This window comes from Sphaerodactylus townsendi, unplaced genomic scaffold (assembly GCF_021028975.2).
Source record: "Sphaerodactylus townsendi isolate TG3544 unplaced genomic scaffold, MPM_Stown_v2.3 scaffold_501, whole genome shotgun sequence".
Classification (NCBI taxonomy): Eukaryota; Metazoa; Chordata; class Lepidosauria; order Squamata; family Sphaerodactylidae; genus Sphaerodactylus; species Sphaerodactylus townsendi.
Genome location: NW_025950695.1, coordinates 1 through 13,270, shown reverse-complemented (window position 1 = coordinate 13,270; position 13,270 = coordinate 1). Strand labels below are relative to the sequence as shown.

Here is a 13,270-nt window from a genome sequence, read left to right as displayed (position 1 = left end):
AATAATAATAATAATAATAATAATAATAATAATAATAATAATAATAAAATTTATAGGCCGCCTCACCCCTGAAGGGCTCGAGGCGGCTCACAATATGACTGTTCTCCAAGACAGCGAATCAATACAAAAATATAACTTAAACCCATTAAAACTAAAGCAGCAGTTATTAAGAATAAATACAAATTAAAACAACAGAAGTTGTTAAAAACAGGCGCCCAATCTAAGGCCAAAAGGGGAGGGGGTAGGCAGGGCCCAAGATGGAATCAGGGCCCAGCCAGGATGGAAAACAGGCAGCCTCCGTGGGGGGCGGTAGAACCGCGGCCGGCCCCCCCAAAAGCCCGGTGGAATAGCTCCGTCTTACAGGCCCTGTGGAACTCACCAAGGTCCCGCAGGGCCCGGACAGCTGGAGGAAGAGCGTTCCACCAGGCAGGGGCCAGACCCGTAAAGGCTCTGGCCCGGGTCGAGGCCAGCCGCAGATGAGCTCAAGGCGGCTCTTGATAGTCAATATACAAGACCTAACAATAAAGTGATATATATGTCTACAAGCCAGTTTAAAGCCAGCTGCTAGTTTAGGCACCATAGCCAACAATTGGTTTTATTGCAATGTTGATTTTATTGGAATGTTGGTTTTATTGCAATGTTGATTTTATTGGAATGTTGGTTTTATTGGAATGTTGGTAATGTTGGTTTTATTGGAATGTTGGTTTTATTGGAATGTTGATTTTATTGGAATGTTGGTTTTATTGCAATGTTGATTTTATCGGAATGTTGGTTTTATTGGAATGTTGGTTTTATTGGAATGTTGTTTGTTGTTGGTTTTAATGTCGTATATTAATTGTTATTATGCACTCATTGTTTGTACGCCACCCTGAGTCCTCTGGCGGCTAATAAATGTAAAGTATAAATAAATAAATAAATAAATAAATAAATAAATAAATAAATAAATAAATAAATAAATAAATAAATAAATAAATAACTAACCCAACGAGGGCAGGGGAGAGGGGGAGAGAAGCTACTGAGAGGGATGCAGTAGCCCCTCGGGGATGGGCAGGGTGAAAATCAAATAAATAAATAAATAAAATGTGTTGGCTAAGATTTTGGGGGTTTGAAGACCACATGAAAGAGTCCAGGGACCCTTGTGCTGATCGGAACCTTAAAATAGTGCAAAGTGCAATTCCAAGAACGGCTACCATCTATAGCAGCTACGCACGATGTTCCTGGTTCTCTTTTTACCATCTTGGACCGTAAACACCCTGAGAGACGTGAAGATGCTTTCGACTGGGTCAGACCACGAGCAGCCGCTCCCCGGAGTCCAGGTCTTGGCATTACCTGCTACCTGATCCATTAAGCGGAGATGCCGGGGATTAACCCTCCGCATGCCGGGCACATGGTCAGCCACTCTGATCCACAGCCCTTCCTCTAGTAGCTACTTTCTCCACCGGGATCAAAACGGAGCGACCCATTTCGCAAGGAGAGACCGGCCGCTCCAGGCTGAAGACCACCGCTAAGAGCCGTCAGAGAAAAGCCCACATTATTATTTATTTGGGGAGGGGGGATTCTTGCCGACTGCCTGAGCCTTCCTGGCCCAATCCTCACCGCATTCTCCTTGTGGTCCTTGCAGAGCGAAAGGTGTGACTGTACCCGGGAGCAGACATGTCCACAGACATATGGGTGGGGAGCTGGCGCCCCCATCGGCCCAGAGGACCAATCGCTGCCCTGTACAGCAGCCCGGGACCCAAGTACGGGCTGCCAACGAATGTAGGTAAGAGAGAGAGGGGGGGCTAAGGGAAATGGCCCTGCTCCCCCAAGGGACGATGCGGCGCGGAGGAGGGGGAGGGTCTCCATCACAAACCCACTCAGAGCCAGATGGCAGAGCTGGCGCGGTTTGGCACTCAGACTTGCAGGCACGTGGATTTCTCCACCCACCTGGGCATTATACGGCCCGCGGGCCAAATCCGGCCCGGCGGATGACCTTGACTGGCCCCCCGCCGTGCTGGGGAGCGAGGCGTCTTTGAAAGCCCCGCAGAAGCCGGTTGCCTTGGCTGCCGGCTTCTGCGGGGCTTTCAAAAGCGCCTCACCGCCCTGCCTTTTGGCCTGGCCCTCCACAATATTTTCTGTTTCTTATGCGGCCCCATGGAAAAATAATTGCCCACCCCTGACCCAGAATGTAGCGGTCTCTCGGCGCACGAAGGAGGTGGTGTGGTGTAGTGGTTAAGAGCGGGTGGATTCCAATCTGGAGAGCCAGGTTTGATTCCCTGTTCCTCCACATGAAGCCGGCTGACCTTGCGCCAGTCATAGTTCTCTCAGAACTCTCTCACCCCCACCTGAGTAGCTGAGGCTTATCTGGCGAACCAGATGTGTTTCCCCACTCCTGCATTCCTGCTGGGTGACCTTGGCCCGGTCAAAGTTCTCTCAGGACTCTCTCGGCCCCACCTGCCTCCTCTGTTGTGGGGAGAGGAAAGGAAAGGAGCTTGTAAGCCACCTTGAGTCTCCTTACAGGAGAGAAAGGTGGGATAGAAGAAGAAGAAGAAGAAGAAGAAGAGGAGGAGGAGGAGGAGGAGGAGGAGGAGGAGGAGGAGGAGGAGGAGGAGGAGGAGGAGTTTGGATTTGTATCCCCCCTTTCCTGCAGGAGACTCAAAGGGGCTTACAAGCTCCTTTCCCTCCCCCCCCCCCACCAATCACCCTGTGAGGTAGATGGGGCTGAGAGAGCTCTGAGAAGCTGTGACTAGCCCTTCTTTTGGGAACCCGCCCCAGTGGAAGTGAGAGTCTGGGACTACCCCAAACACAGCACAGTACAGCGGTTAGAGTGTCAGATTAGGATCTGGAATCCTCCCCCCCATTTCCTGGTTCAAATCCTCACAATGCCATGAAAGCTTGCTGGGTGAGTCTGGGCAGTTCCATGCTTTCAGTCTGACCTACCTTGCAAGGTTGCTGTGAGGGTAGACTAGAGGGGAATGTTGTAAACCACTTTGGGTCCCTGTTGAAGAGAAAAAATGGGGTAGTGGTTAACAGCTGTGGACTCTTGTCCGGTGAACTGGATTTGTTTCCCTGTTCCTCCACATGAAGCCTGCTGGGTGACCTTGGGCCAGTCGCAGTCTTCTCCCAACTCTCAGCTTTCTCACAGGGCATCTGTAGTGGGGAGAGGACGGGAAAGGAGTTTGTAATCCACTTTGAGACTTCTTACAGGGTGAGACAAACTCTCCTTCTCCTTCTCCTTCTCCTCCTCCTCCTTCTCCTTCTCCTTCTTCTCCTCCTCCTCCTTCTCCTTCTCCTTCTCCTCCTCCTCCTCCTTCTTCTCCTTCTCCTTCTTCTCCTTCTCCTTCTCCTTCTCCTTCTTCTCCTCCTTCTTCTCCTTCTTCTTCTTCTTCTTCTTCTTCTTCTTCTTCTTCTCCTTCTCCTTCTTCTCCTCCTCCTCCTCCTCCTCCTCCTTCTCCTTCTTCTCCTCCTCCTCCTCCTCCTCCTCCTTCTTCTTCTTCTTCTTCTTCTTCTTCTTCTTCTTCTTCTTCTTCTTCTTCTTCTTCTTCTTCTTCTTCTTCTTCTTCTTCTTCTTCTGCAGCAAATAAATAAATTCTACTCACCCTTGGGACAGTCCCAGAGCCGGTGGGGTGTACTGGGTAGTGCCAATCTCTGGGTGACCTGAATTCGAGTCTCCACTGAGAAACAGAATGGCACAGTACATGCGAAGTCCACCTTGCAATGGACATGCCCTCTTGGGCCTACACTGCGTCTGGCCGAGTACCCATCATGCCCCCAGGGCGTGCCAGGCAGGTTGTCTCAGGGCGACCAGATACCTCTCCCTTGCTCTGGGGGCTTGCCCCTCCCTTGTCACTGATCCTGGCTCCCTCGCCCTCCTCCCTTCAGGCTACCAACTGCACGACCCTTCTCGCTTCCGGGCTCCTGCCTACAGCTTCGGCACCCGCCGGTTCCAGCACCAAGAAAGCTGCTCGCCGGGGCCAGGCTACCTGGTTCCGCCCAACATGACCATGAAGGGGAAGGACGGCACTCCGGCATACTCCATCTATGGGCGCCCCCGGGACGTCATGCCCTTCAAGACTCCGGGGCCAGGTCAGTCGGGGTCACCGGTGGAAGGCATGGGTGGGAGAAGCAGCTGCTGTTGCTGGGTGCTGGCGGATGCAGGTATTCGCCGAGACCGAGTTGCCATCCTCCAGGAGGGACCTGGAATTGACCGTACAGGTGTGTTCACCTGGGGCAAACGTGACCTGTGGAAGGTGGAGTCTGTTGCGCTCTCCCCAGAGAAGTGCACCTGCTCCCTCTCACTTTAGATCACAGGTGTCAAACTCACGGCCCTCCAGATGTTTGTGAACTACAATTCCCATCAGTCCTTGTCAGTATAGCCAATGCTCATGTTGGGAGGGACAGATGGGAATTGTAGTTCATGAACATCTGGAGGGCCACGAGTTTGACACCCCTGCTTTCGATCTTCAACAGTGGGAGACAATTTTACTTAAGACTGCATTTGACTAAGGCAGGGGTCTGCAACCAGCGGCTCTCCAGATGTTCTTGGACTAAAAATCCCATCAGCCAATTGGCCATGCTGGCAGGGGCTGATGGGATTTGTAGTGCATGAACATCTGGAGAGCCGCAGGTTGCAAACCCCTAAGGTGCTTTTTTTATTTTTTGGCCCTCCTAACGGTGGTTATAAATTGTGACCTTCTGTGTGTGTTTGAACGGTTGCTTTAGTTACACTGTAAGTCACCTTGAGTTCCACAAGGTAGAAAGGTGGTTGTAGCCAAGGTTTTAAGCAGGTGAACAATACCCCTCTGAGGCCCCTTCCTTCCCCCCAGATTCCACTCCAAAATCTCATAAGAACATAAGAACAATCCAGCTGGATCAGACCAGAGTCCATCTAGTCCAGCTCTCTGCTACTCGCAGTGGCCCACCAGGTGCCTTTAGGAGCTCACATGCAGGATGGGAAAGCAATGGCCTTCTGCTGCTGCTGCTGCTCCTGAGCACCTGGTCTGCTAAGGCATTTGCAACCTCAGATCAAAGAGGATCAAGATTGGTAGCCATAGATCGACTTCTCCTCCATAAATCTGTCCAAGCACCTTTTAAAGCTATCCAGGTTAGTGGCCATCACCACCTCCTGTGGCAGCATATTCCAAACACCAATCACACGTTGCGTGAAGAAGTGTTTCCTTTTATTAGTTCTAATTCTTCCCCCCAGCATTTTCAATGGATGCCCCTTGGTTCCAGTATTGTGAGAAAGAGAGAAAAATTTCTCTCTGTCAACATTTTCTACCCCATGCATAATTTTATAGACTTCATTCATATCCCCCCTCAGACGTCTCCTCTCCAAACTAAAGAGTCCCAAACGCTGCAGCCTCTCCTCATAAGGAAGGTGCTCCAGTCCCTCAATCATCCTCGTTGCCCTTCTCTGCACTTTTTCTATCTCTTCAATATCCTTTTTGAGATGTGGCGACCAGAACTGGACACAGTACTCCAAGTGCGGTCTCACCACGGCTTTATATAAGGGCATGACAATCCTTGCAGTTTTATTATCAACTCCTTTCCTAATTATCCCCAGCATAGAGTTTGCCTTTTTCACAGCTGCCATGCATTGAGTTGATATTCCCATGGAACTATCCACTAAGACGCCCAAATCCCTTTCCTGGTCTGTGAAGATAAGTATACAAATATGCAAGGGGCTAGCTAACCCCCAGGTTAGGTTATGCTTCGTGAACACCTCCTGTGGCGCCATCTGTAAAAACATAAGCATAAGATATCCTAATAAGAAATCAAATTATCTGTTATAAATTTTTTAAAAATGACTACAGGACATAAGTTATAGTACTCACAAACATTAAGACCTTGTAATAAATTCTTAATGATCAACACAAGAAGGTTTGTTTCTCTTTTTTCGACGTGGTGCCTCTCCCAGAGGTTTGGCAGCTACAGATCCCACAGTTTGTTGGGATCCTTTTAGGAACAATTTGGGGACTAAGCTGGCAAAACACCTCTTTGTTTTTCATCCGGTGTGCTAAATAGGTCTGCTCCAAAATTAGAGCAAAGCGAGCGAGCCGGAAAGACTTTAGAGCTATGGTGGTCCCTTGGGGGGATCCAGTGGCCCTTTCTTCCAGCTTCAGCCCCATAAAGGATATGGGCAGTGAAACCTTGACTACAAATCTCACTTTGCAAGATGATGCCACTAGTTGGGCATCATGCTGTGAGGCCAGAACTCATGTCTGGCCTGCACAGCTGTTTTGAGAAAAGTTAGGTTAGAGACAAATTCCCCAAAAAGCAAAAGACATCTGACATCAGAAACAAATAGACCATTTTACTTAACAGAATATAGGTTACAGAAGGTAACCCCTCCGGGTGCTCTCAACAGAGAGACACCCCCCTTCTGGGTGGCTCTCGAGAGAGAGACACACCCACCATAGGAAAGACCTTAGTCTTTATAGATACAAAGAATACATACGTCACAGTTCATCCCCATAAGATCCATACCCCTTTCACATGCTATAAGCATGAACCTTAAAATCCCATTGGATAGTTCCGTCTCCTTGTCACATTAAGGCAGCCTCTATTCTACGTGTCACAAATGCTCCATGCGCTTAGCTCATGTCCCTCTACCCATATGCAAACGGCTGCAATAAAACTAACTTCTGCCTTTTTCTGGTTTTCAAGAATAACGTGTTTTTCTAAGTTTGCTCCTGAAGAGAGAGATACCTCTTCAGGGTATGCAACATTCTTTGAGATCATAAAACTTCCCTTGTAGAAGTTTGAAATGATTTAACTTTAACAGATTATACAAACATTGATTTTGCAATAAATTATAGAATTATAGTAAAAATACCAGTACATGTGAATCTCTCGTTATCATTTCTGTGTTCATTTTTAACATATATAGAAAAACACTTCTTTCTATTTCGCTGATGCCTGTTATTCAAGTAGCGTCCCTAATACCTTGCTCCTAACCAAAAACAAAGTTAGAAAGGTATATGTCTTCTGTCACGTATGATAACCTTTTAGCACAAGATCTTAAAAGATATTTATCTTTTGCTTGCCTGCATAATAACTGACAAGCTTCTAACATGCCTTTTGACCTGCTGCTAACATACAGTCCTGTTGGTCACTTCATAATATGTTCCCCATTTTTGATTCCTGGAAATCTTTGGTTCATATACAACATCCATATTTCTTGATCAGCCATACCAATTTGTAGGCATTCTGGTCTCCATCTCCACAGTTCCCTGACCAAAGTCTGCCTCTTTGCTTCTTTTGCAGGATGCTACAGCCCAGAGAAAGCCGGGAGATTACCTACCCCTCATGGGTTCTATCTACTCGGCTGCTTCATGGATCTAGGGATTTCGGGATACTGACCAGACGCTTTCAGGTGAGAGAGGGTCACAATGGGGCCAAATAACCCCCCTCGATTTTTAAGCCCTTCTACTTCCTTTCCTGTAAGCCTATATTTGTGGTAAGTGGTGTACCGGGCCTCAATGATGCGGTCGGGTGGCGACTGGCCTCCCTCGCGCCTCCCCACCACGGAATCAGCAGGGAGGCCGGGGCTCAGGAAGGGAGCTGGGATGGGCGCAGCGGTTGCAGGCCAGCTCCTGGGTCGGCCTGCTGCTTCTGCGCCCACCTAGGCTGCCCGCCACCAAGCCTCGCCCTCAGTGGTGGGATCCAAAATTTTAGTAACAGGTTCCCATGGTGGTGGGATTCAAACACTGGCGTAGCACAAATGGGGCTGGGCGGGGCATGATGGGGGCGTGGCCAGGCATTCCGGGGGCGGGGCATGAATCATTTCTCTGTGACTGTAAAAAACCCTTTGCTGTAAAAAAAAGTTCCTAATTTCCAGCTGGTCTCTTTCTGTCCATCATTTAAACTCATTATAGCCAGTCCTATCGTCTGCTGCCAACAGAAAACAACTACTTCTCCTCTAATTGACTGCCTGTCAAATACTTAATGCTTCCAAATAATTTTGTTTCTAGAACATGTTTTTAAAACAGCCCAACAGGAAGAATGATCCCGTTTTCTACCTTCACTAACCAGCCACATGGGAAACAACAGGACTTTATGATGTTTGGACCTAATGGAATTTCTAACGGAAAAGCAGACCCAGTTAGTAACCCCCTCTCGGCACACACAAATAATTAGTAACCCCCTCTCGGGAACTGGTGAGAACCTGCTGGATCCCACCTCTGCCTTTCTCCCTCCTCCCTGTAGGCTACCTCCTGCCTCCCTCCCCGGCCTCCCTGCGTGGGGGGGGGGGGGGGGAACCGGCTGGCAGCTGCAGCAAACAAATCAGCTGTGCAAGTGGCTTCTCAGCACCGGGGGGAGTCGCTGGGTGCTGGCCTGGTCTTTGCACTGCTGGAGGCAGCTCCGGGCACAGGGACCCAGCCGGTGCCCTCCCACGCGATCGCAACAGCATGCACCCGAAAGACATGGAACACCCTTACATCCAGAGTGTGGGATCCAGCAAGTTCTCACAGGTTCCTGAGAGTAGGTTAACTGATTATTTGTGTGTGCCGAGAGGGGGTTACTAATGGGTGATTTTGCCACATGATTTTTGCCTTCGTTACGCCCCTCCTCTCAGCAGTAGTGCGCAGAACTTGAAGTGGTCTAGCAGGAGGTGCACCGGTGTGCGTGGCAGCTCATGCCTATGCACTAAGTTTCCCGCCCAAGGACCGGCGCAGCGGTTGCATCCTTGTCACAGCCCCCCCACCCAGGAATGCCCTGCTTTCAGGAATGCCTGGCCATGCCCTTCTGTGCCCAGCCCAGCCCCATTGGCACTACTTCACAGTTTGAATCCCACCACCATGGGAACCTGTTGGAAGTTCTTGGATCCCACCACTGTCCACGTCCCCATTAGTGGTACACCATTGGTGGTGGGAGCTCCTACCAAGCTGTTCTTTTAAGACTGGTGGGAGGGTTTGGGACTGTACTTGGGTTCTGATGGGCCACACCATATCTGATGTCACAAAAGAATAGTAATTTGGGCGGGTGAAGCTGTTAGAGTTGGTAGAGATGGCCAAACGCACTTTGTTACTTAAGGGTAACAAAGTTAAATTTGTAGTTAAATTTGTAGTTAAATATGTAGTTAAATTTTGGATAATTAGAAACCCTTGATAGATTATTTGGATAAAAAAGGGGGAAAATGATGATATTAGTGGTTTTGAAGTTTAGTGGATTTTGAAGGTTAGTGGATTGCCAAAATAAGATCTAATGGAGAAAAGTGTGATATTTATCAGCAGTAACTTTAAAGATCCAATTTGTTGTTAAAGAGCAAGCGGTAATTTTTTTGTGTGTGTTTGTAAATGTTCCATGCAGACAAAATTGGGAGTTTTTAAGGAAAATGTATTTTTGTGATGATTTTTCTCTCGAAGGTCAGCCACAATTCGTTTAATGACTAATAAAAAACTTCATTTTTTTAAAAAAAAGGAATAGTCACCTGGTCCCTGGTAGATTGTCTCTCTCCTTTTTTGCTTAACAAGTTGCAAACTCTGCAAGGAGCTGAGAATGAGCTTCTCGCCAGTCGCCACGAAATGGTATGGAATACTTTCTGGCTGCTCACTTCCACGGCCCAATTTACGGAACATAAGAACATAAGAACTAGCCTGCTGGATCAGACCAGAGTCCAGTCTTAGTCTGCAGCACTCTGCTACTCCGCAGTGGCCCACCAGGTGCCTTTAAGCCCACGTGCAGGAGGTGAAAGCAATGGCCTTCTGCTGCTGCTGCTCCCCCTGAGCACCTGGTCTGCTAAGGCATTTGCAACCTTCAGATCAAGGAGGATCAAGATTGGTAGCCATACGGAGCATTTGTGAGGCTACCTCTCGTTTCACAGGTTAATTCCCGGAGCTGTGATTTTATCAATACCCTTTCAGAGGGTCCAGTCGTACTTTCTGTATAAAATCCTTGGCTTGCCCCATTCTATTCCCTATGCGGCCCTGTGCTTAGAAACAGGCCAGCATCGGCTGGAAACTCTGGCCTGGTGCCGTACATTCAAGTTTTGGGCCAGGATTTGTTTTAATCGAGATGAACTGGACTATACATCCCAGGGACGCTCCATCCTCCGCACAGCCCAGTGGTGGGTTAAAATCAAAGCCAAACTTAATGAGTTGGGCATTTCCTTGGAGGACCTGCTAATGCTAACAGAGCAGGAGGTCTATGGGGCTATCAAGAAGAGACTTTTTGACAGAGAGTTTCAACAGATGCTAGAGGAAGCTAATAAAACCTGTTCCCCGATCTCTCTGGGAATACCTGTGGATAGATTAATTGTATCCCAGTACCTTTATCTCCTGGTTGAGGCCCGGTGGCGTAGAGCAATCACCTTAGCTAGGTGTAATGCCCTGCCTTCTTCCTTTAGCCTTGGACGCCACCTTGGAATCCCACATAAAGAAAGGAAATGCCCGTGTGGCATGGGTTCTGTGGAAACAGTATCTCATATGCTGTTGGATTGTCCTTTTTATGAGATAGGTAGGAAGAAGCACATAATCCCCTTCCTGCATGGAAGTGAAGGCATTACAGATAAACAGAAGGTGATATATCTTTTAAACAGCCACAACTACGAGCTGTTGGAAGCGGTGGCTAAATTTTTTAATGGTGTTATTTTAACTCGTCAGAAGTTGTAAAGTTGTAAAGGCTGTTGTTATCTTGCTAAGTTAATCTTAAACTATTTATATGCCATTAAAGGTATTCGAAATCGAATACCCTTTCAGAACATTATCTGGCTACCCCTGATAATTGACTGGATATCTGGTTGACTTGCCTCCAACCACACCATGGTTTCGGGAACCGGGTGACCCTCTCAGCCTCACGCGGGTCTTGTTTTGGCTTCATCTGACTGAATTTCCTGGACACGTTTTTGATTTTTGTGAACGACTTTCCTTCCTGTTAAACCCCTGCCTGTGCAAATACTTTTCTTATATGTCAAGGGTAATGCCAGTCATTACTTGGGGATCAGGAAGGGATTTTCCTCCAGGCCAACTTGGTCCAGATATCCTGGTGGGGTTTTTTTGCCTTCCACTAGGCCAGTGATGGCGAACCTATGGCACAGGCGCCAGAGGTGGCACTCAGAGCGCTCTCTGTGGGCACGCGTGCACAGAGTTCGTCATGTGACAATAGTGTAATTATTTCAGGGAGATTATTAGAATTAAACCTGAGACCTAGTTTTGGGGAAACAGTGTAGGTAACTTTGTTAAGCGCTGTTAAACCCTGCTGATTTTCATGGGAAGAAAGCGTGATCCTTTACCTGTGAGTAAGTTTGGTTGCTGGCAATGGGGTTTGCTTCTGAGTAAACCCTCCTAGGGTCGTGATTCACCCGTTTGAAGTGTTGCAGAGTTGCTTCAAAGCAGAGCCACCAACTACCACCAAGCTTACTCCCGAGTAACGCATGCCTTGGAGCCAACCGTTTTCTCTATACTAAAACCTCAGTATTCAGGTTAAATTGCTGCGTTGGCACTTTGCGATAAATAAGTGGGTTTGGGGTTGCAGTTTGGGCACTCGGCCTCGAAAAGGTTCGCCATCACTGCACTAGGCATAGAGAGCAGGGGTCACTGGGGGAATGTGAATTTCCCTCACTGCGCACAGGGTTGGACTAGATGACCTTTGAGGTGCCTTCCAGTTTCTGTGTTCCCATTGGGGAGAAAAGTGGGGTATAAATAAAATAAGTAGGTAGGGCACTGCGGCAGAGTTTGGCAGCTTTAGCCTCCGTCTCTGATTTCTGCTGTATGTTTTCCTTTCCTTGCATGTTTTCCCCGCTAGGGCCAGCGGCATACGCGCTTCCCCCCATGATGGGGCCACGGGTGATCGGCAAGAGCACAGCCCCCAATTATTCCATTTATGGTCGTAGCATGGTGGGCAGCTTCTATGAGGATCTCAGCAGGGTAAGTGTCGTGGAAGAGCCTGCGTGGTGCCGTGGTTAAGAGCTGGTGGATTCTAATCTGGAGAACCGGGTTTGATTCCCCACTCCTCCACCTGAGTGGTAGAGGCTTATCTGGTGAACCGGATGTGTTTCCGCACTCCTCCATTCCTGTTGGGTGACCTTGAGCTAGTCATAGTTCCCTACAAACTCTCTCAGGCCCACAATCACAAGGTGTCTGTTGTGGGGAGAGAAAGGGAAAGGAGCGTGTGAGCCACCTTGAGTCTCCTTACAGGAGAGAAAGGTGGGGTATAAATCCGAACTCTTCTTCTTCCTCATCTGTCAGATTGGAGGGGAGGTTTGTGACCTCAGCCCTCACCTAGAGATTTCCTGTGTTAGATTCACAATGAAAGCAAAGCCCAGTGAATTGGGGCGGATATTCCAATAGAACATAAGAACTAACCTGCTGGATCAGACCAGAGTCCATCTAGTCCAGCTCTCTGCTACTCGTAGTGGCCCACCAGATGCCTTTGGGAGCTCACGTGCAGGATGTGAAAGCAATGGCCTTCTGCGGCTGCTGCTCCTGAGCACCTGGTCTGCTAAGGCATTTGCAATCTCAGATCAAGGAGGATCAAGATTGGTAGCCATAAATCGACTTCTCCTCCATAAATCTGTCCAAGCCCCTTTGAAAGCTATCCAGGTGATCACCAGGCCATCCAGGCCATCACCACCTCCTGTGGCAGCATATTCCAAACCCCAATCACACGTTGCGTGAAGAAGTGTTTCCTTTTATTAGTCCTAATTCTTCCCCCCAGCATTTTCAATGAATGCCCCCTGGTTCTAGTATTGTGAGAAAGAGAGAAAAATGTCTCTCTGTCCACATTTTCTACCCCGTGCATAATTTAATAGACTTCGATCATATCCCCCCTCAGACGTCTCCTCTCCAAACTACAGAGTCCCAAACGCTGCAGCCTCTCCTCATAGGGAAGGTGCTCCAGTCCCTCAATCATCCTCGTTGCCCTTCTCTGCACTTTTTCTATCTCTTCGATATCCTTTTTGAGATGTGGCGACCAGACTGCCTTGTAAAATAATATCAAGACCATTTAATAATATTCTGGAATGATATTGCCCTGATCTAGATTGCCCAAGCTGGCCTGACCTTAGCAGATCTCAGAAGTTGTGGGGTTGCCCTAGTTAATACGCTGATAGGAAACCACCAAGGAAGACCCAGGTGGTTGTGGCGAGGAAGGCAAACCACCTCTGTGTGTCTCTGCCCTGACAGGGATGGCTCAGGCTAGCCCAATTTCATTAGATCCCAAAAACTAAGCAGGGTTGGTCCCGGTTAATATTGGATGGGAGACCACCATGGACCTCCAGGGCTACAACACAGAGGCAGGCAATGGCAAACTGCCTCTGTTCACCTGTTACCTTGAAAACCTTGCAGGG

General features: G+C 48.4%; 1 protein-coding gene across 1 annotated transcript; it reads left to right on the top strand.

The window, feature by feature from the left end:
* Positions 1-1,627: 1,627 nt before the first annotated feature.
* On the top strand, positions 1,628-11,875 carry LOC125425453 (outer dense fiber protein 3-like; the record flags this gene model as incomplete). Its single annotated transcript, XM_048483055.1, has 5 exons — positions 1,628-1,762; positions 3,862-4,065; positions 7,249-7,294; positions 8,345-8,442; positions 11,728-11,875. Coding segments are annotated over exons 1-5 (605 nt in total), but the record flags the coding sequence as incomplete, so codon positions are not given.
* Positions 11,876-13,270: the final 1,395 nt, after the last annotated feature.